At 31.9% G+C, this 24,188-nt stretch overlaps 2 protein-coding genes across 4 annotated transcripts in view; both read left to right on the top strand.

Annotated features, from left to right (window-relative positions):
• The window catches only part of LOC124393669 (adhesion G protein-coupled receptor F5-like), a 57,779-nt gene extending 35,422 nt beyond the window's left edge, over nt 1-22,357 (top strand). For all 3 annotated transcript variants that reach the window (XM_046861630.1, XM_046861633.1, XM_046861632.1), the window contains one exon: nt 21,952-22,357. In XM_046861630.1, coding sequence (XP_046717586.1) covers nt 21,952-22,016 — 65 coding nt within the window. In that variant the 3' untranslated portion in view covers nt 22,017-22,357. The remainder of the gene's footprint in view (nt 1-21,951) is intronic.
• Nucleotides 1-24,188, top strand: part of LOC124393668 — a 100,235-nt gene that overhangs the window by 9,455 nt on the left and 66,592 nt on the right. The window contains exons 11-25 of the mRNA XM_046861629.1: nt 40-213; nt 453-485; nt 1,079-1,096; nt 2,182-2,199; nt 3,053-3,187; nt 4,149-4,322; nt 4,567-4,599; nt 5,224-5,241; nt 6,646-6,663; nt 7,118-7,252; nt 8,100-8,273; nt 8,525-8,557; nt 9,176-9,193; nt 10,224-10,241; nt 10,669-10,803. Coding sequence (XP_046717585.1) covers nt 40-213; nt 453-485; nt 1,079-1,096; nt 2,182-2,199; nt 3,053-3,187; nt 4,149-4,322; nt 4,567-4,599; nt 5,224-5,241; nt 6,646-6,663; nt 7,118-7,252; nt 8,100-8,273; nt 8,525-8,557; nt 9,176-9,193; nt 10,224-10,241; nt 10,669-10,803 — 1,134 coding nt within the window. The remainder of the gene's footprint in view (nt 1-39; nt 214-452; nt 486-1,078; nt 1,097-2,181; nt 2,200-3,052; nt 3,188-4,148; nt 4,323-4,566; nt 4,600-5,223; nt 5,242-6,645; nt 6,664-7,117; nt 7,253-8,099; nt 8,274-8,524; nt 8,558-9,175; nt 9,194-10,223; nt 10,242-10,668; nt 10,804-24,188) is intronic.

Genomic DNA, 24,188 nt, shown 5'->3' with positions numbered 1-24,188 from the left:
TAACACAATTTCACCTCATTATGTTTTTTGATTCGACAGTGTGCAGTTTGAATGATACTGAATATCAGTGCAAGTGTGAGGATCAGTATTTCTGGCCATGTGAAAAGTGCACACAATATGGGTCTTGTAATAATGTCACCAGTTCCTCATGTGGCTGCATCAATGCTTTCCCAAATGATGGATACTTCTGCCAACCAAGCAATGAGTCGATGAGTATGTATGAATTGCAACAGGAAACATAAGCATGACAAATTTAAGTTAATATATTACTTTATTAGTATACTATGGCAACCATTTGCTGTCAAATTATTTTAAGTTTTTGAAGTTTTTGTATTGATAGAATTAAATACTTAGGTGCATTTAAATCTACACAAATCTTAACCAACATTTTTTTATTTTCATAGAGTGTGTTAAATATAATGTATTTTTAATCATGACATTTTGTTTTATAGATTCTTCTACATGCATATCCACAACAACTCCAGGTAAAAATACACTTGCTTTTCCCCCCGCAGAATCTCATTATAATCTTACAGCAAGGCACCAGTCAGTGTAGAGAACGCCCTCTCTGTTTGAAATTTTTTTTTAGCTCTCGTTAATGTTCAACTGAAGGCAGAAAAGTTTGATAGTAATAAATGATGAAAGAATCTCCTGACTCAAACTCACCACAACACCTGTCACCTTATTTGCATGATTTTTTGGAAGTGGTTAAAAATAAGGTTTTGGGCTCATGATTGGTTTTATTAGATTTCAATCAGTGTTTGACTCATTAATATCATTCTATTGATAGATTGTTGTGCTAAGAGTAACATTAGAGTCTTTTAACATAAACTGAGTTGATTAAGCAAAGAGTCTTGTGAAATAAATGATAATAGGAACATTATAGCCATAATAAATCATAGTATTTTACTACATCCATTTGTTATATTGTTTTTAAACATCTGAGATATTATAAATTTCTAAACATGCCTTAGTTGATTTCATAATAATGTGTAGCAGCATGAAGTTACATCATTTAATTGTATAATTCTTTTTCCATCTATGCCTTTCTTTGGCTTTTTCACAAAATTACATGCAGTTCCAACAACAACACCAGGTAAAGATTCAGTGACAGTGTGTATGTGTGTATGTGTGTGTGTTTGTGTGTGTGTGTGTGTGTGTGTGTGTGTGTGTGTGTGTGTGTGTGTGTGTGTGTGTGTGTGTGTGTGTTCAGCATATAGATGTGTTATATGTCTTTTGTAAATAGATCATAAATGTGTCTTTTTAAAGCTGTTGCATGTAAGATTTAGAAATGTTGCCCTCTCTGGAGGAACCATACAATTACACCCTCCTCCTGAACTCTAGTAATGGGCAGGTTTTCTGAACATCCTCCACAAACCCAGTGGTGGACAATAACAAAGTAAATGTAATAAATTGCTGTTCTTAAGTAGTTTTTTTTTTCACGTATCTGTACTTTATTGAATTATTTCCATTTGGGGAAACTTTTTCTTTAAGTTCATGACATTTCAAAGTCAAAAATCTTACTTTTTGCCTAACTACATTTTGTGAAATCAGTTGTTCCTTTTGATTTATGAGTGAATAAAAACTTAACTGCTCAAACACACAGCAAGCCACCAATCAGGGTAGAGCACATTCTCTGTTTTAAACTTGTTTTAGTTGCCCCTTGGTGGTATCTACTTATCACCAATATACAATGCAGCTTCAGTTCAACAGAAAGAAGAACATTTTGATTGTAATAACCCATGGAAGAAACTCCTGTCTCTCACTTGCCACAGCACCTGTAGCCTTATTTGGGACATTTTTTGGAATTAGTTGAGAAGAAGGTTTGGGGCTCAATATAAATGTAATAGATTTCAATCAGTGTTTGACTCATTAATATAATTCTATTAATAAATTGGTGCACTAAGAGTAGCATTAGAGTCTTTTCACATAAACTGAGTTGATTAAGCAAATAGTCTTGTGAAAAAAATTATAATAGGAACATTATAGCCATAATAAATCATAGTACTTCACTTTTTTCATCCAATATATTGTTATTAATGGTCTGAGATCTTATACATATTTAAACATGCATACGTTGATTTTATAATGATGTTTAACAGCATGGAGTTTAATAATTTATTTGTATTCTTCTTTTTCCATCTATGTTCTTCTTTGCCTTTTTCATAAAATGACATGCAGTTTCAACAACACCACCAGGTAAAGATTCAATGACAGTGTGTGTGTGTGTGTGTGTGTGTGTGTGTGTGTGTGTGTGTGTGTGTGTGTGTGTCTGTGTGTGTGTGTGTGTGTGTGTGTGTGTGTGTGTGTTCTGGATTTCCACCACAAACCCAGTGGTGGACAGTAACAAAGTAAATGTAATTCATTACTTTACTTAAGTAGCTTTTTTACGTATCTGTACTTTACTGAAATTATTTACATTTGGGGAACCGTTTTTACTACATTTCAAAGTTAAATATTTTATTTGTTCTGTTTTAAACTTGTTTTGATTGTTTTTTGTTCATATCGACTTATCACCAACATACATTTCAGTGTCAGCTCAATAGCAAGCAGAACATTTTGATAGTAATACATGATCGAAGAAACTCCTGACTGAAACTCACCACAACACCTGTGTGCTTGTTCAACAGTTTAGTTTAGAAGTTGGCCTTATTGAAGCAGTAAAAAAAAAACTGAGTTGATTAAGCAATGAGTCTTGTGAAAAAAAAAGATAATGAGAACATTAAAACCCTAATAAATCAAAGTATTTTGGATGCTTAAGTAAATATGAAGGCAAATACATTTGTCCTTTTACTCAAGTGAAGGTTTGAAGGAAGCACTTTTACTGAAGTAATATTTTACTCAGTGTATCTATAATCAACTCAAGTACATGGTTTGTGTACTTCATCCACCACTGGTAAAACTACATGTCCAGCAGTACCACACACAGCTTAACCTCTCCCAGTATCTAGCATAAGATGTGCAGTTCTGATCAGTGTTCTTCATTACTTTTATTGTTGTTGTTGTTAAACTTTTTCTATATATTTACACAATATTTTCCCCTTTCTTTCAGCTAATTATCTGATGGAAGTTGAGATTGATGCATTAGATATAATAGTCCTGAATCAATTAAAGATTTACTTGACAAGATTTAGTTTTCCTATTACAATAAGTAATGTCGAGTTTGTGGAACTTAACATCACTACAGGTAACTGACTTTTCAGTTTCTATTGAGTCTCACAATCACACTGTGTTAGAAATGATATGATCCCACTTACAATGAAGTCATAGAGAATATTACTGATATTGTTCTCCTTTGTTTATAATGACCTTAAACTAAAATATTATTCTAAGATTAGAACACAATCATTGTAGCAGCATTCAGGATTTTTAATTTTTTAAGTCACTGGGTGGTGCTGACAAAATAAAAAGTTCTTTATGATTGTATGCAGAAATGGGCATGAAGTTTGAGAGGAAACATTTGTAAATGTAAAATAATAGCAGATCTAACAATCTGTGCACAAACAGGAATTCAGAAATTCAGAAATTCTTGTTTTTGTTTATTAACTTTGCACTGTGGAATATCTGCTCACAAACGCAAAGAAAAGGTAATAAATAGATTTTTATATGCAAAAATACAGTGGTACTTGAAGTAACTCATTTGGAAATGGTAGAGGAAATCAAGTCTAACTCTGCTGCTACATTACTCTAGTGATTTATTATTTTATAAAAAGGTCACTACATAAGGGAGAAGATTTTATTTTTACTTGCTACATTCAAACCTGTTTTTATCTCGAAATTAAAACCCCTTTAATTTATTATGTCGCCACCCAGTGGTCAAAATAATTTAAACAAACGTGTCATCCAGAAATAGCTCCAAAAATAAACCCATGGCTTATATTTAGATTATTGCTGACTCTCTTTTTCTTTCTTTCTTTCTTTCTTTCTTTCTTTCTTTCTTTCTTTCTTTCTTTCTTTCTTTCTTTCTTTCTTTCTTTCTTTCTTTCTTTCTTTCTTTCGTTCTTTCTTTGACTGCATACACTATAAAATATCTTTAACATGCAAATGACCTGAATTGAATTATCACTCAGATTCATTTTAAATATATTTTAAAATCACAGCACTGTTTTAAAACAATTTAACCTCATTATTATTTTTTGATTCTACAGTGTGCAGTTTGAATGATACTCAATATCAGTGCAAGTGTGAGGATCAGTATTTCTGGCCATGTGAAAAGTGCACACAATATGGGTCTTGTAATAACGTCACCAGGTCCTCATGTGGCTGCATCAACGCTTTCCCAAATGATGGATACTTCTGCCAGCCAACCAATGAGTCCATGAGTATGTATGAATTGCAACAGGAAACATAAGCATGACAAATTTTATATATTACTTTATTAGTATACTATGGCAACCATTTGCTGTCAAATTCATTTCAATTTAAAAGTTTTGTATTGATAGAATTAAATACTTAGTTCCATTTATATCTACACAAATCCTAACCAACATTTTCTTTTATTTATTGTGTTATGTGTTATATGTGTTAAATACAATGTATTTTCAATAATGACATTTTGTTTTATAGATTCTTCTACATGCATATCCACAACAACTCCAGGTAAAACTACACTTGCATTTCCACTCAGAATCTCATTATTATCATGCAGCAGGGCACCAGTCAGTGTAGAGAACGCCCTTTCTGTTTTTAATTTGTTTCTAGCAGCCACTTGGTGTATCTACTTATTACCAACATACAGTTCAGCTTAGGGTCACAGCAGTCAGAAAATTTTAAAAGTAATAAATGATAGACGAATCTCCTGACTCAAACTCACCACAACACCTGTCACCTTATTTGCGTGATTTTTTGGAAGTAGTTAAAAAGAAGGTTTTGGGCTCATGAATATTTTATTAGATTTCAATCAGTGTTTGACTCATTAATATCATTCTATTGATAGATTGTTGTGCTAAGAGTAACATTAGAGTCTTTTAACATAAACTTAGTTGATTAAGAAAAAATCTTGTGAAATAAATGATAATAGGAACATTACAGTCATAGTAAATTATAGCACTTTACTACATCCATTTGTTATATTGTTCCTAAACATCTGAGATTTTATACATTTTCAAACATGCCTTAGTTGATTTCATAATAATGTGTAACAGCATGGAGTTAAATCATTTATTTGTATTCTTCTTTTTCCATCTATATCCTTCTTCGGCTTTTTCACAAAATGACATGCAGTTCCAACAACAACACCAGGTAAAGATTTAGTGACAGTGTGTGTGTGTGTGTGTGTGTGTGTTTTCAGCATATATATGTGTTATATGTCTTTTGTAGATGGATCATAAATTAGTCTTTTTAAAGCTGTTGCATGTAAGATTTAGAAATGTTGCCCTCTCTGGAGGAACCATGCAGTTACACCCTCCTCCTGAACTCTAGTAATGGGGATGTTTTCAAGTCAAGTCACATCAAGTCAAGAGGCTTTTATTGTAATTTCTACTATACACAGTGGTACACAGTACACAGTAAAAACGAGACAATGTTCCTCCGGAACCCTGGTGCTACACTAAACAACAACAAACAAAACAACATAGAGCTACAACACAAGCTACATAAAGGGCATCGAGTGCAACCTAGTGCAAAAAGTGCAGACAGACAGTGCAGACAGACAACACAAGAAAAGACAGAAAACCCAATATAGCGCCGACCAGTAAACCTACTGTATACTTGATTATACAGTACTGTATAAGAAGACTGTAGAAACTATACAAACTAAAAGCTATACCCCAGAAGTGAGTATAAACAGAACAATGTAGTGCAAGAATGCAGCAGCAGTAATAAATATTCTGGACTTCCTCCACAAACCCAGTGGTGGACAGTAACAAAGTAAATGTAATTCATTGCTGTTCTTAAGTAGTTTTTTCACATATCTGTACTTTACTGAATTATTTCCATTTGGGGAAACTTTTTCTTTAAGTTCACTTCTTTTCGAAGTCAAAAATTTTACTTTTTGCCTAACTACATTTTGTAAAATCAGTCATTCCTTTTGGTTTATGAGTGGCTAAAAACTTAACTGGTCAAACACACAGCAAGCCACCAATTAGGGTAGAGCACATTCTCTGTTTTAAACTTGTTTTAGTTGCCGCTTCGTAGTATTTACTTATCACCAATATACAATGCAGCTTCAGTTCAACAGCAAATAGAACATTTTGGTTGTAATAACCCATGGAAGAAACAACTGTCTCTCACTTGCCACAGCACCTGTGGCCTTATTTGAGCCATTTTTTGGAAGTACTTGAAAAGAAGGTTTAGGGCTCATTATAAATGTAATAGATTTCAATCAGCGTTTGTCTCATTAATATTATTCTATTAATAAATTGGTGCACTAAGAGTAGCATTAGAGTATTTTCACATAAACTGAGTTGATTAAGCAAAGAGGCTTTTGAAAAAAATATACTAGGCGCATTATAGCCATAATAAATCAGAGTACTTCACTTTTTCCAACCAATATGTTGTTATTAATGGTCTGAGATCTTATACATATTTAAACATGCCGTAGTTGATCTTATAATGATGTTTAACAGCATGGAGTTGAATCATTCATTTGTATTCTTCTTTTTCCATCTATGTTCTTCTTTGGCTTTTTTACAAAATGACATGCAGTTCCAACAACACCACCAGGTAAAGATTCAGTGACAGTATGTGTGTGTGTGTGTGTGTGTGTGTGTGTGTGTGTGTGTGTGTGTGTGTGTGTGTGTGTGTGTGTGTGTGCGCGTGTGTGTGTGTGTGTGGGAAAAAAAAGATAGTAAGAACATTAAAGCTATAATAAATCATAGTACTTTGGATACTTACGTGAATATGAGGGCAAATACATTTGTGCTTTTACTCAGGTGAAGGTTTGAAGGAAGCACTTTTACTGAATTAATATTTTAGTCAGTGTATCTATAATCAACTCAAGTACATGGTTTGTTTACTTCGTCCACCACTGGTACAACTACATGTCCAGCAGTAGCATACACAGCTTAACCTAGCATAAGATGTGCAGTTCTGACCAGTGCTCTTCATTACTTTTATTGTTGTTGCTGTTATTAAAATTTTTCTATATATTTACACAATATTTTCCCCTTTCTTTCAGCTAATTATCTAATGGAAGTCGAGATTGATGCATTAGATATAATAGTCCTGAATCAATTAAGGATTGAATTGACAAGATTTAGTTTTCCTATAACAATAAGTAATGTCGAGTTTGTGGAACTTAACATCACTACAGGTAACTGACTTTTCAGTTTCTACTGAGTCTCCCAGTCACATTGTGTTCGAAATATTATGATGCTACTTTCAATGAAGTCATAGAGAATATTTCTCATATTGATCTCCTTTGTTTTTAATGACCTTAAACTAAAATATTTTCTTGAGATTAGAACACAATCATTGTAGCAGCATTCAGGATTTTTTATTTTTTTAATCACTGGGTGGTGCTGACAAAATAAAAAGTTATTTATGGTTGTATGCAGAAATGGGCATGAAGTTTGAGAGGAATCATTTTTTAATGTAAAATAATAGCAGATCCCACAGTGTGTGTGCAAGCAGGAATTCAGAAATTCAGAAATGCTTGTTTTTGTTTATTAAATTTGCACTGTGGAATATCTGCTCACAAACGCAAAGAAAACGCAATAAATAGATTTTTATATCCAAAACTACAGTGGTTATTGAAGTAACTCATTTGGAAATGGTAGAGAAAAACAAGTCTAACTCTGCTGCTAACATATTCTAGTGATATATTATTTTATAAAATCGTCACTACATTATGAAGATTATTTTTTACTCGCTACATTCACACCTGTTTAATCTAGAAATCCAATCCCGTTTTACTGTATATATTATGTCGCCACCCAGTGGTCAATAAATCAAAAAAACGTGTCATCCACAAATAGCTCCAAAAATAAACTGTTACTTTCTTTCTTTGTTTCTTTATTTTTGACTGCATACACTATAAAATATCTTAAACATGCAAATGACCTGGAATTAATAATCACTCAGATTCATTTAAAATATATTTTAAAATCACAGCACTGTTTTAAAACAATTTAACCTCATTATGTTTTTTGATTCGACAGTGTGCAGTTTGAATGATACTGAATATCAGTGCAAGTGTGAGGATCAGTATTTCTGGCCATGTGAAAAGTGCACACAATATGGGTCTTGTAATAACGTCACCAGGTCCTCATGTGGCTGCATCAACGCTTTCCCAAATGATGGATACTTCTGCCAGCCAACCAATGAGTCGATGAGTATGTATGAATTGCAACACGAAACATAAGCATGACAAATCTAAGTTAATATATTACTTTATTAGTATACTATGGCAACCATTTGCTGTCAAATTCATTTCAATTTGAAATGTTTTTGTATTGATAGAATTAAATACTTAGTTCCATTTATATCTACACAAATCCTAACCAACATTTTCTTTTATTTATTGTGTTATGTGTTATATGTGTTAAATACAATGTATTTTCAATAATGACATTTTGTTTTATAGATTCTTCCTCATGCATATCTACAACAACTCCAGGTAAAAATACAGTTGCATTTCCACTCAGAATCTCATTATTATCATGCAGCAGGGCACCAGTCAGTGTAGAGAACGCCCTTTCTGTTTTTAATTTGTTTCTAGCAGCCACTTGGTGTATCTACTTATTACCAACATACAGTTCAGCTTAGGGTCACAGCAGGCAGAACATTTTAAAAGTAATAAATGATAGACGAATCTCCTGACTCAAACTCGCCACAACACCTGTGGCCTTATTTGCGTGATTTTTTGGAAGTAGTTAAACGAAGGTTTTGGGCTCATGAATATTTTATTAGATTTCAATTATTGTTTGACTCATTAATATCATTCTATTAATAGATTGGTTTGTTAAGAGTAACATTAGAGTCTTTTCACATAAACTGAGTTGATTAAGCAAAAAAATCTTAAATGATGATAGGAACATTATAGTCATAGTAAATTATAGCACTTTACTACATCCATTTGTTATATTGTTCTTAAACATCTGATATATTATAGATTTTTAAACATGCCTTAGTTGATTTCATAATAATGTGTAACATCATGGAGTTAAATCATTTAATTGTATTCTTCTTTTTCCATCTATATCCTTCTTCGGCTTTTTCACAAAATGACATGCAGTTCCAACAACAACACCAGGTAAAGATTTAGTGACAGTGTGTGTGTGTGTGTGTGTGTGTGTGTGTGTGTGTGTGTGTGTGTGTGTTCAGCATATAGATGTGTTATATGTCTTTTGTAAATAGATCATAAATTAGTCTTTATAAAGCTGTTGCGTGTAAGATTTAGAAATGTTGCCCTCTCTGGAGAAACCATGCAGTTACACCCTCCTCCTGAACTCTAGTAATGGGTATGTTTTCTGGATTTCCTCCACAAACCCAGTGGTGGACAGTAACAAAGTAAATGTAATTCATTGCTGTTCTTAATTTTTTTTTTTTTTTTTTACATATTTGTACTTTACTGAAATATTTCCATTTGGGGAAACTTTTTCTTTAAGTTCACTACTTTTCAAAGTCAAAAATTTTACTTTTTGCCTAACTACATTTTGTAAAATCAGTTGTTCCTTTTGATTTATGAGTGAATAAAAACTTAACTGCTCAAACACACAGCAAGCCACCAATCAGGGTAGAGCACATTCTCTGTTTTAAACTTGTTTTAGTTGCTGCTCCGTAGTATCTACTTATCACCAATATACAATGCAGCTTCAGTTCAACAGCAAGTAGGACATTTGGTTGTAATAACCCATGGAAGAAACTCCCGTCTCTCACTTGCCACAACACCTGTAGCCTTATTTGAGCCATTTTTTTAAAGTATTTGAAAAGGTTTTGGGTTTATTATAAATGTAATAGATTTCAATCAGTGTTTGACTCATTAATATCATTCTATTAATAAATTGGTGCACTAAGAGTAGCATTAGAGTCTTTTCACATAAACTGAGTTGATTAAGCAAAGATGCTTTTGAAAAAGAAAATATACTAGGCGCATTATAGCCATAATAAATCAGAGTACTTCACTTTTTCCAACCAATATGTTGTTATTAATGGTCCGAAATCGTATACATTTTTAAACATGCCGTAGTTGATCTTATAATGATGTTTAACAGCATGGAGTTGAATCATTTATTTGTATTTTTATTTTTCCATCTATGTCTTTTTCACAAAATGACATGCAGTTCCAACAACACCACCAGGTAAAGATTCAATGACAGTATGTGTGTGTGTGTTGTGTGTGTGTGTGTGTGTGTGTGTGTGTGTGTGTGTGTGTGTGTGTGTGTGAAAAAAGATAGTAAGAACATTAAAGCTATAATAAATCATAGTACTTTGGATACTTACGTAAATATGAGGGCAAATACATTTTTGCTTTTACTCAGGTGAAGGTTTGAAGGGACACTTTTACTGAAGTAATATTTTACTCAGTGTATCTATAATCAACTCAAGTACATGGTTTGTGTACTTCGTCCAAAACTACATGTCCAGCAGTAGCATACACAGCTTAACCTCTCCCAGTATCTAGCATAAGATGTGCAGTTCTGATCAGTGTTCTTCATTAATTTTATTGTTGTTGCTGTTATAAAATTTTTTCTAAATATTTACACAATATTTTCCCCTTTCTTTCAGCTAATTATCTAATGGAAGTTGAGATTGATGCATTAGATATAATAGTCCTGAATCAATTAAGGATTGAATTGACAAGATTTAGTTTTCCTATAACAATAAGTAATGTCGAGTTTGTGGAACTTAACATCACTACAGGTAACTGACTTTTCAGTTTCTATTGAGTCTCACAGTCACATTGTGTTCGAAATATTATGATGCTACTTTCAATGAAGTCATAGAGAATATTACTCATATTGATCTCCTTTGTTTTTAATGACCTTAAACTAAAATATTATCCTAAGATTAGAACACAATCATTGTAGCAGCATTCAGGATTTTTTTTTTTAATCACTGGGTGGTGCTGACAAAATAAAAAGTTCTCTATGATTGTATGCAGAAATGGGCATGAAGTTTGAGAGGAATCATTATTTAATGTAAAATAATAGCAGATCCTACAGTGTGTGTGCAAACAGGAATTCAGAAATTTTGAAATGCTTGTTTTTGTTTATTAACTTTGCACTGTGGAATATCTGCTCACAAACGCAAAGAAAAGGCAATAAATAGATTTTTATATAAAAAAATACAGTGGTTATTGAAGTAACTCATTTGGAAATGGTAGAGGAAAACAAGTCTAACTCTGCTGCTACATTACTCTAGTGATTTATTATTTTATAAAAAGGTCACTACATTATGAAGATTATTTTTAACTCGCTACTTTCACACCTGTTTAATCTAGAAATTAAAACCACTTTTATATATTATGTCGCCACCCAGTGGTCAATAAATCAAACAACGTATCCACAAATAGCTCAAAAAATAAACCTATCTCTTATATTTAGATTATTGCTTTCTTTCTTTCTTTCTTTCTTTCTTTCTTTCTTTCTTTCTTTCTTTCTTTCTTTCTTTCTTTCTTTCTTTCTTTCTTTCTTTCTTTCTTTCCTTCTTTCTTTCTTTCTTTCTTTCTTTCTTTCTGATTGCATACACTATAAAATATCTTAAACATGCAAATGACCTGAATTTAATTATCATTCAGATTCATTTAAAATATATTTTAAAATCACAGCACTGTTTTAACGCAATTTCACCTCATTATGTTTTTTGATTCTACAGTGTGCAGTTTAAATAATACTAAATATCAGTGCAAGTGTGAGGATCAGTATTTCTGGCCATGTGAAAAGTGCACACAATATGGGTCTTGTAATAATGACACCAGTTCCTCATGTGGCTGCATCAATGCTTTCCCAAATGATGGATACTTCTGCCAGCCAACCAATGAGTCGATGAGTATGTATGAATTGCAACAGGAAACATAAGCCTGACAAATTTATTTTAATATATTACTTTATTGGTATGCTATGGCAACCATTTGCTGGCAAATGAATTTAAATTTTTGACATTTTTTATTGATAGAATTAAATACGTAGGTCTATTTCAATCTACAAAAATCTTTAACCAACATTTTTATTTTTTTTATTTCTCATAGAGTGTGTTAAATACAATGTATTTTTAATCATGACATTTTGTTTTATAGATTCTTCTACATGCATATCCACAACAACTCCAGGTAAAATTACACTTGCATTTCCCCTCAATATCTTATTATAATCACACAGCAAGACACCAGTCAGTGTAGAGCGTGAGCTCTGTTTTGAACTTGTTTTAGCTGCCGCTTGGTGTATCTACTTATCACCAACATACAGTTCAGCTTCAGTTCAAGAGCAGGCAGAACATTTTGAATGTAATAAATGATGGGAGAATCTCCTGACTCGAACTCACCACAATACATGTTGCCTTATTTGCATGATCTTTTAAAAGTAGTTAAAAAAAAGGTTTTGGGCTCATGATTATTTTCTTAGATTTCAATCAGTGTTTGACTCATTAAAATAATTCTATTAATAGATGGATTTGCTTAGAGTAACATTAGAGTCTTTTAACATAAACTGAGTTGATTAAGCAAATAATCTTGTGAAAAAAATTACAATAGGAAAATTAATGCCATAATAAATCATAGTATTTTAATCCATACATCCGTTATATTGTTCTTAAACATCTGAGACATTATCATTTTTTTTTAAATAGTTAAAAAGAATGTTTTGGGCTCATGATAATTGTAATATATTTCAATTAGTGATTGGCTCATCAATATCATTCTTTTAATACATTGGTGTGCTAAGAGAAACTTTAAAGTCTTTTCACATAAACTGAGTTGATTAAGCAAAGAGTCTTGAAAAAAAATTTTAATAGGAAGATTATAGCCATAATAAATCATAGTACTTTACTTCTTCCAATCAATATATTGTTATTAATGGTCTGAGTTCTTATACTTATTTAAACATGCCTTAGTTGATTTAATAATAATGTGTAACAGCATGGAGTTGAATAATTTATTGGTATTCTTCTTTCTGTCTGTGCTCTTCCTTGGCTTATACACAAAATGACATGCAGTTCCATCAACAACACCAGTTAAAGATTCAATGACGGTGTGTGTGTGTGTGTGTGTGTGTGTGTGTGTGTGTGTGTGTGTGTGTGTGTGTATGCAGCATATAGATGTGTTATATGTCTTTTGAAGATGGATCATAAATGAGTCTTTTTAAAGCTGTTGTATGTAAGATTTGTACATACAAGATATAACACAATGATTATTTTATTAGATTTCAATCAGTGTTTGACTCATTAATATAATTCTATTAATAGATGGGTTTGCTAAGAGTCTTTTCACATCAACTGAGTTGATTAAGCAAAGAGTCTTGTGAAAAAAAAATACTAGGCGCATTATAGACATAATAAATCAGATTACTTCACTTCTTCCAACCAATATATTTTTATTAATGGTCTGAGATCTTATACATATTTAAACATGCCGTAGTTGATCTTATAATAATGTGTAACATCATGGAGTTGATTCATTTATTTGTATTCTTCTTTTTCCATCTATGCTCTTCTTTGGCTTTTTCACAAAATGACATGCAGTTCCAACAACACCACCAGGTAAAGATTTAATGACAGTGTGTGTGTGTGAGTTTGTGTGAGTGTGTGTGTGTGTGTGTGTGTGTGTGTGTGTGTGTGTGTGTGTGTGTGTGTGTGTGAGTGTGAGATGTGTAATATGTCTTTTGAACATGAATCATAAATTAGTCTTTTTAAAGCTGTTGTATGTAAGATGTAGAAATGTTGCCATCTCTGAAATAACCATGCAGTTAAACCCTACACCTGAAGATCAGTAATGGGTAGGTTTTCTGGACTTCCTCCACATACACAGTGGTGGACAGTAACACAGTAAATGTAATTCATTACTTTACTTAAGTAGCTTTTTTACGTATGTGTACCTTACTGAATGTATTTAAATTTTGAAAAACTTTTTCTATAAGTTCACTAAATTTCAAAGTCAAATATTTTATTTGTTCTGTTTTAAGCTTGTTTTGATTGGTTTTTGGTCATATCTACAGGTAGCATAATTTCACAGTACTGTACATATAGCCTACTCCACTTATGACCAAATCGTGTTACGACCGGTCTGTCGGTCCCAATCGTGGTCGTAAGTCGACGATTACCTGAACTTATAACCAACATACATTTCAGTGTCAGCTCAATAGCAAGCAGAACATTTTGATAGTAATACATGATCGAAGAAACTCCTGACTCAAACTCGCCACAACACCTGTGGCCTTGTTTATTAGTTTAGTTTAGAACTTGGCATTATTGAAGCAGTTAAAAATAAACTGAGTTGATTAAGCAATGAGTCTTGTGAAAAAAAAAGATAATAAGAACATTAAAGCTATAATAAATCGTAGCACTTTGAATACTTAAGTAAATATGAAGGCAAATACATTTGTCCTTTTACTCAAGTAAAGTTTTGAAGGGACACTTTTACTAAAGTAATATTTTACTCATTGTATCTATTATCAACTCAAGTACATGGTTTGTGTACTTCATCCACTACTGGTAAAACTACATGTCCAGCAGTACTACGCACAGTTAAACCTCTCCCAGTATCTACCATAAAATGTGCAATTCTGTCCAGTGTTCTTAATTACTTTTATCGTTGTTGTTGTTGTTGTTGTTGTTGTTGTTATATTTCCATATAATTATACAATATTTTCCCCTTTCTTTCAGCTAATTATCTGATGGAATTTGAGATTGATACCGATATAATAAATATAACAATCCTGAATCAATACAGGAGCTATTTGCAATTGACTAAATATTTTTTACCCATAACAATATATAATGTCGAGGTTAAGGAATTTAACATCACTACAGGTAACAGACTTTTCAGTTTCTATTGAATCTCACAGTCACATTGTGTTAGAGATTATAGAATATTACTGATATTATTCTCCTTTGTTTATAATGACCTTGTGACATGTCTTGTCTTGAGATTTAAATGCAATTAGAGTAGCAGCATTCAGGGTTTTTTAATTTTTTAAGTCACTGGGTGGTGCTGACAAAATAAAATGTTCTCTATGATTGTATACAGAAATGAGCATGAATTTGGAGAGGAAACATTTTTAAATGTAAAACAATAGCAGATCTTACAGTGTGTGTGCAAGCAGGAAATCAGAAATTATGAAATGCTTGTTTTTGTTCATTAACTTTGCACTGTAAAATATCTGCTCACAAACTCAAAGAAAAGGCAATAAATAGATTTTCATATCCAAAACTACAGTGGTTATTAAAGTAACTCATTTGGAAATGGTTGAGAAAAAAACAAGTCTAACTCTGCTGCTAACTTAATCAGGTGATTAAAAAGTCACTACATTAAGAAGAATATATATATATATATATATATATATATATATATATATATATATATATATATATATATATATATACATACATACATACTGCTTATACATACAGTATATGTTCTTATCAAGATATTAAAACCCCTTTTATTCATTATATCATATCCATAAAAACTCCAAAAATAAACCCATCTCTTATATTTTGATTATTGTTAACTGATGATTTTCTTTATTATGACTTTATACACTACACAGTATCTTAAACATGCAACTGACCTACATGTTATTATGACACAGATTCATGTAAAATATATATTTTAAAATCACAGCATTGTTTTAATAATATTTGATCTCAGCATGATTTTCTATTCACAGTATGCAGTTTGAATGATACTAAATATCAGTGCAAGTGTGAGGATCAGTATTTCTGGCCATGTGAAAAGTGCACACAATATGGGTCTTGTAATAATGACACCAGTTCCTCATGTGGCTGCATCAACGCTTTCCCAAATGATGGATACTTCTGCCAACCAAGCAATGAGTTGATGAGTATGTATGAATTGCCACAGCAAACATAAGCCTGACTAATTTTAGATCATATATTATTTTATTATTATACAATAACCACCATTAACTGTCAAATTCATTTTAATTTTAGAAGTTTTTGTATTGATAGAATTAAATACTTAGGTGCATTTAAATCTACACAAATCTGAACAAATGTTTTTTTTTTATTTTTTATTAATAATGGAAAAAGGTCAAGTGGGTTAAAAACAATGTATATTACATGTTCAATTATGACATTTTGTTTTATAGATTCTTCTACATGCATACCCAAAACAACTCCAGGTAAAAATACAATTGCTGTGTGGAATTTTTTTTAGTAGAAATAACCAATGAAACAAACTCCTGTCTCTCACTTACCTCAACACCTGTGGTCATATTTGTGCCATTCTTTTTAAGTAGTTAAAAATTAGTTTTTGGGCTCATGATAAATGTAATAGATTTTAATCAGAGTTTGACTCATTAACATCATTATATTAATAGATTGGTGCACTAAGAGTAACATTAGAGTCTTTTTACATAAATTGAGTTGATTATGCAAAGAGTCTTGTAAAAATTTTTTTTAAATAGAAACATATTAGCCATAATAACACACCATGCTGCATCACACCATCCAAACACTAGCTATACAAGCCCTGTTCTTAAAACTTAAAGAAAGACAAAGCCAGTGTTTACTGTTGGGGAACTTACCCCAACAGATGTAAAGCTGTTATTTAACTGATATGTGGTTTCACCAACAATTACTGAACAGCTTTTTTTAATTTCACTTTGAATCTGGCTTTATTAAAAAATACTACAGTTTGTAAGACTGTTAGATTTTTCATAAACCTTATGCTTGTTCTACAACTGATTCTGAATTCAATATGTCCATAGCAAACACCACTACTACTCCTACTCCTGCTCCTGCTTCTACAACAACTACAACAACTACAGCAACAACCAAACCATGTATGATTTTAATCCTTGTTCTTTCCTGTATCAAACAATATACTTCTTTTTTAAAAAGTATTTGTATTTTATTGATATTTATTTTACAGATTCAACTTTAAGTTTTGCAATAACAATAAATGGAATATTTGATGTCGCACTCACTGACAAAACTACTGCAACATACAAAGACTATGATTCAAAAATAAGGAAATCAGTAAGTGTTGATTACAATATAATTTAATACAATAATGATTACCAATATAATACTGATAATAAATTATTATTATGATTATAACTATGATGATGATGATGATTATTATTATTATTATTATTATTATTATAAAAAATAGTAGATAGTAACATACTGTATATACTTCCATTCTAAAATTCTTTCTTAGGTTGATAGCAGCTTCAATACTGTCTCTGGTTATGTGAATAACTCTGCAAGCGTGACTGGCTTCAGGTGATGTTACTTTTTATAATCTGCAATAATTATATCTGATATCTGATATCCTTGATTTTAAAATCATCATTTTAATTAAATCAAAGCTTGAAATGATGTATTATTTTAAATAAGAATGTTTTAAATTATTGTTTCATGGTTTAAACAGATCTGGCAGCATCATCGTAGACTTCACTATTCAAACAACAAATACCAGTTTGAATTTATTATCAGTGAGCCAAACCCTTGTTAAAAATCTCCGTGATCAGGGATTCTCTGTGAACGATAATGCACTCAGCCAAAGTGGTAAGAGCTTGTTAACTGCATAAAGCTCCATTATTAATGTTGTACAAATTTACAATTTTGCTACATTTTGGAAAAAGTTTAATTTATGTAATTGGCTCTTAATTTCAGTGAACGGTGGACTATACAACATGCCTGGCTATATATATCCTGGGAAAGATCTCCTACTGACCTGCAGTCCTCCAGAGAGTAACAGCATAAACTGGTACTTTGGTGACATTAATCTACAGTCATCAAACCAATATGAAATTATTCAAAATAAACTCACTGTGAAGGATGCAAATGCCAGTGTAAGTGGTAAGTCTGAGATAATTCTGTTAAATCTGCATACAGTAGTCAGAAATAATGTGTAAATATATATGTACTGTAACGAGAGGCAACTTTACATTATGATTTTTTAAATAAACCTGTTAATGTTAAAGTCAATGTCTTTTGATTTAGGAAGGGCGTCTAGCGTAAAAACGTGCCAAATTAAAAATGCGGATGATCCGCTGTGGCGACCCCTAATGGGAGAAGCCGAAAGAAAGTTATTTAGAGTACTATGCAAAAAGTTACTATAACGATTCCTTTAAAAATACAGAAATTACAACATTTCTAATAAAAAATAGCGTATCACTATAAAGAAAAAAAATTACTTATGTATTTTTCATAATAAGTGTATAGTTTCAAAAAGCAAATTGTCTGGAAAGATTTACTGAGCATTAAGGAAAGTCTGCCACATTTCGTTCTGCAGATTTTGATTAGTGCACCTTCTATGTTTTCTCAGGTCAGTACAAATGCATCACAACAGTAAATTCTCTGCCCTATGTTATTTGGCAAAATATTCAAATTGAGCCATACCCCGTTATTCAAGTGACCAGCAACAAAGTTGAAAAATGTTCGGATGCAACAATCACACTGCAGTGTTGTGTTCAGAAGAGCTACCAGGTGCAATGGAGCTCAGAATGTAGCACAACTTCAACAGGTAACATGCAGCTCTTTTCTTTTCTTAAATGACAATGAATATTATGAAGAATGATAATTTGGTTGACTTTTTTTTTTTTACCACATCTTGTCATTTGATTGTGGTGCACAGACCCCCAGACAGGCTGTGAATTATGTGACTATATAGTTAAACAAACCGAGTGCAAAAATGCTGACCAAGAAATACAGTTCACATGTCGACTCAGTACTTCCATCTCCATAAATTCCAACCCAAAGACCACCATAATAAGTATAAAAAACCAACGTGAGTAACCAGCAATTTTTGTTAATTATTTTCTTTGTGTGCCTTGTGGAAATAAAAATAAAGGATTATTAATTATAATTATAATATTACTATTACATATAAGCAATATCTCAATTTGTCATTTTCTGTTCAAAGTAAATAAATGTTGTTTATAAAATATAAGGATGATTATATCTTTTCAGCTATGCATCCTTCACTTATATACAATTTTAATTTAAGATTTATCCTGGAAAAAAACATACACATAGGGAAAATATTGATTTACTATATTAAATCTTGAAAACCTGAGGTTGCATATGTAACATTGTGTCGTTGACTCAAAGAGTAAATACAATTTCTCATATCTCCATTTTTAGAATTTTCCTGCTATAGTAGTTTATTTGGAGCTGGAAATAATGGAGATACAGTCAATGGTTCCTGCAGCAGTGACAAAGAAGGCTATCAAACAGCTCAGTGTATTTCAAATGTTTGGAACGTCATAGATGACCAGTGTGTTCTGCGGGTCTTTGCGAATTTATTGGCTGTAGCTGAGGTAGTTTGACTTTCTATTTACTTCCATGATGTATATTATTATTTCTGTGGTTTTTATTTGTTTCCACATAATATTTTGTTTTTTCTGTCTTTAGGTATTAACAGTGGAAAACATTAAAGATTTTATGAGCAACCTCAGCAGTACTGCTGCGTCAGAGATTGGCAATATCACTGACTCTTCGGCAACCATAGTAACAATTGTAAAAATACTGAACATTGTTTCCAGTCTCTCACAAACAATTTCTATTGATAAACCCATTATGGAGGTAGGCACCTTTTTTGAAATAATAAAAACAATGAGTGAGTGTATATTTTATTTAAAGTTAATTCTATGTAAAAAATGACATGAAGTAAAAAGTTTTAACATTGTCTATGGGCTTATATAATCTATACTAAAATTGTAAAAATAGTATAATATAGCAATTTGACAGTTACTTCTTTTGTAACTCCTACTCCATTTGGCTAAAAATATAAAGTTTTATGTTATAATATATATTTTTTTTCAATTTCAAGAATTTCCTAAGCACATCCGATGTCATTGGCTCAGACGGTGCACAAGGCCAATGGATGCTTATAAACAATAACAATGCAAAAAAGAATATTAGTTCTGTTCATCTAAACTCGATGGAAAGCATTGCCCGTAGACTCACGAATGAAAGCTTCAACATAACAACAAACCTCTCTTCTCTCAATAAACTTTCCTTTAAAGGCCCTTTTACTGGAGTATTTGGAAAAAATTCAACTACCCAAATAAATATTCCAGCAAATAGTGCACCGATGTCCTTCACAGTCATCATTTCTGAAGCTCTTGATAATATCTTACCTGTTCGAAATCTGACCTACAACAGCAGCAGTCAAACTGGGACCAGCATCAATGGAGATGTAGCTGTGATTGAGACAAACACAACAATTAACGACATCTTACTTTCTTTTAATGTAAAAAATAAGACACTGGGAAGCCCTCAGTGTGTCTATTGGAACTTCACACTTTTGAATGGCATTGGAGGATGGGACACGACTGGATGTCAACTAAAACCAGTAGGGAATGAAACTGAACGATTCACATGTGAGTGCAATCACACAACTTCCTTTTCAATTCTGATGTCACCATTTACCTTATCTAAAGAACAAACCACAGCCTTAGCCTATATAACTTACATTGGTGTGGCAATTTCAATGGCCAGCTTGGTTTTGTGCCTCATCATTGAAATCATTATATGGAAATCAGTGACAAGAAATGACACATCCTACATGCGCCATGTCTCCATAGTCAACATTGCTCTCTCCCTTCTGATTGCGAACATATGCTTCATCATTGGAGCAGCAGTTGTAAATAATGGCGAGGGTCCCTGCAGTACAGCAACCTTCTTCATGCACTTCTTTTATCTCGCCCTTTTCTTCTGGATGTTTGTCTCAGCACTCTTGCTCCTCTACCGCACCACCATGGTCTTTTCAAGAATGACCAGAGGAGCAATGATGGCCATAGGCTTCACTGTTGGCTATGGAGCCCCATTGATCATAGCTGTTGTTACTGTGGCATCTACAGCTGGGGGCCATGGATACATTCAAAAAGATTACAATTGCTGGCTAAACTGGAATGAAACGAAGGCCCTCCTGGCATTTGTGATTCCTGCTCTGACTATTGTTGCTATAAACCTCCTGGTGCTTGTTGTGGTTCTGTGTAAGATGTTGAGGAGAGGAGGTTCAACTCAACCAGATGAAAAACATCCTTTAGAGGTCATTGCTAGATGTGTGGCGATTTTAACTCCTCTCTTTGGTTTAACGTGGGGCTTCGGCATTGGGACCATGGTGTCACCAAATTTTGGGATTCATGTGGTGTTTGCCTTCCTGAACTCACTGCAGGTAAAAAAGACATGCTGCACATCTTTAAATGAATAGTAATAAAAAAAATTATAGATATTTGTTATATTTCATAGAGTAAATGTTTGAAAAATATTATTCTTTTAAAGGGTTTCTTTATTTTGGTGTTTGGAACATTACTGGATAAAAAGGTATGATCACTTAAAATCTACCTCACAACTATTTAAAAAACACAAACAGGTACAAGTAATGCTTAGTTTAATATTGCATGTTTTGTGGTTGCAGGTCCGAGAAGCATTGGCAGGAACGTTCTCACTGAGGAACTTAAGCTCCAATCGCACTAGGGTAAATACACTTCATTGTATATTGTATATGCTAGTTCTTTTAGAAACTACAGGTGAATACAATTCACTCTTACTTTACTTTAATAATTATAGTTAACAATGGATGTGTCTAAATTACAGAGTACTAGTGCCGGACCTTCATCCTCAAGTGGAGTCCCTTTCATTCAGAGGTTACGGCATAGAAGTAAGTAACTGAAATCAAAGTTTATTAATATGGAATTTCTCATTAATAAGGCTATTTTGTCACATTGTAGCACATGACCATGTAATTTTTTACAATTCATATACACACCCATGTTAAATCTCTTTCTTATGTGCTAACGTTATCATGCACTATGCATGTGAGCCTTTTCCTAAATTGTAAAAAAATTTACCACTATATTGTTTGGTCTTTTGCAGATATGTACAATGTATCAAACCCTGGCTTTACATCATCTTCAAGCACCAATGATGCAGTTAATTAGAATGAAGCTAACATACTGTACCCATATTATAAAAGTCAAACATTACATAGTACATCTGCATGCAAAAACTTGTTTCAGATTTACAATATTAATAAAAAAAAAATCTAATACAACGCACAATAAGGAATAAAATCTGGAATTGCTTACAAATAACGATCTGTATAGTTGCTTATAGAGTCATTAAACATCTTTAAGGCCATTCATAATACAAAGCACCATGCTTACACATTCTAATGGAAAAATTCCTTTATTCTTTAAATCTTTCAAATAAATCTTTCAATTTTGAAGCAAATTATAGGGTAGTTATTAATTAATGCTAGAACCTAAAGAATCTGCAGTTTGAAGCTATATAAGTAATAATAAGTAATTATTTGTTTTGCAATTTATTATGTATTATTATTATTATTTATGCCCACCCTCTCAACAAACACACACACACACACACACACACACACACACACACACACACACACACACACACACACACACACACACACACACTAATATATTTTTATATTAAAATAGATTAATTAATAATTCCAATAATAATAAAGTTTAATAATTTTAAAAACTCTCATACTTTACATTGATTTCTTTCCAACTGGTATTTTGATTGTTTTCTTATTAGATTAATTTCTATTAACAATTTTCTTATATCATTATTTTGCACACACTTATTGTTTCTTAATCATTTAACCCTTTCTGTTTAAAAACATCTCAAGGTTGGTTGGATGTTGTTACTGTTACTGTGTCTGAAATAAATCTCACTTTACAAATGAATTACACTTTGCATTGAGTGGTTTGTTTTATTCAATCACATTAGTTTGAGATGTAACCTGCTCATTGTTTAGTGTGATAAAAGTAGACTGGCTGGAGCTAAGGTAAGACCTAAAAACTACAATTTCATTAGAAAGTTAGCACCTTATTTCCTTTATTCTATATTTTATGTATTAGTGTGTTTATCTTAAAATTAGAAAGTAAATTATAAATATATTTTTTACAAATACTATAGAGTTTGGAATGAATGTTATAATAATATAAAGATTAAGATAGTTAAAATTCAAGACTCTCAGACATTTCTTGGACAAATTCAACTTTTTTTTACATACATGCAATTGTTTTGTAACAATGTTTTAGCAAATTTATCATAAAATGAATTCTATGTCAAAACATCACATTTTACAACCTAATTCAAAATTATTTTAAATTACAAACAAGTAAATTATATATTAAGTAGAGAAATATACGTTTTGCTTTAATAATGTTTGATCTATAGATAATTTTTTGTTTTCCTTTTCTGTGAATGTTTAAATTGCATTAACTAATTATCATTAAAATGTGATGCATGAAAATGTGTATTAATATTAACATCTGATTCAAAAATAGTGTTTATGATTATACATTTAACACACTGTAATGCTCAGTTTTGTTTGATTTTGACAATGGTTGTACATGTTGCTTTGAAAGTATTTCTGGATACTCTGCACATAACAGGTTTATATAATTGCCCTTGTTTTAATTCCTTAGTATGTAGTTTAAACAGAGACTTATATTACAGATACGTATGTTTTAGTTATAATTGAAATCGGTTGAATGACAGTCTGAATACTACATGTATATACTTATAGTTACAAGTATAGTTATACTGACACCTACTGTAGTTTAAAATTTTCTTCAGGATCATGGGCAATAAAGGTAAGTTAAATAATTGTTTAGGAATGAAACAGTAATAATAATTTTCGATAGTCTTATTATCTGCAAATGAATAATTTCTTTATAAATATTTTTGCTTTTGTAAAAAAAAAAAAAAAAAAATCATGCTACACTATAATGGGTTATAATACCTAACTTTCAGGAAGCAAAAAGATTATATTTATTTCACGTTTCTCTTGGAACTAATATTTCCTTCTAGTGGAACTATTCTGAAACATTCAGTCTTGCTTACATACCTAGTCCGTAGTTACTCTGAAAAGTATAGTATTATAAAGTATAAGTCCAACCCAGCCATTATTGTAGCACAAGCCAGTGCACTCTTAGTGCCGGTCCCAAGCCCGGATAAATGGGGAGGGTTGCGTTAAAAAGGGCATCCAGCGTAAAACACGTGCCAAATCGAACATGCGGATCATGAATACGGATAATACAATATATAGTTGTCAGGAATCCTCCTGCCAC

Source organism: Silurus meridionalis, chromosome 11 (assembly GCF_014805685.1).
Source record: "Silurus meridionalis isolate SWU-2019-XX chromosome 11, ASM1480568v1, whole genome shotgun sequence".
NCBI lineage: Eukaryota > Metazoa > Chordata > Actinopteri > Siluriformes > Siluridae > Silurus > Silurus meridionalis.
Note: the sequence above shows the minus strand (reverse complement) of the source record. Positions and strands in the feature narration are given on the sequence as shown.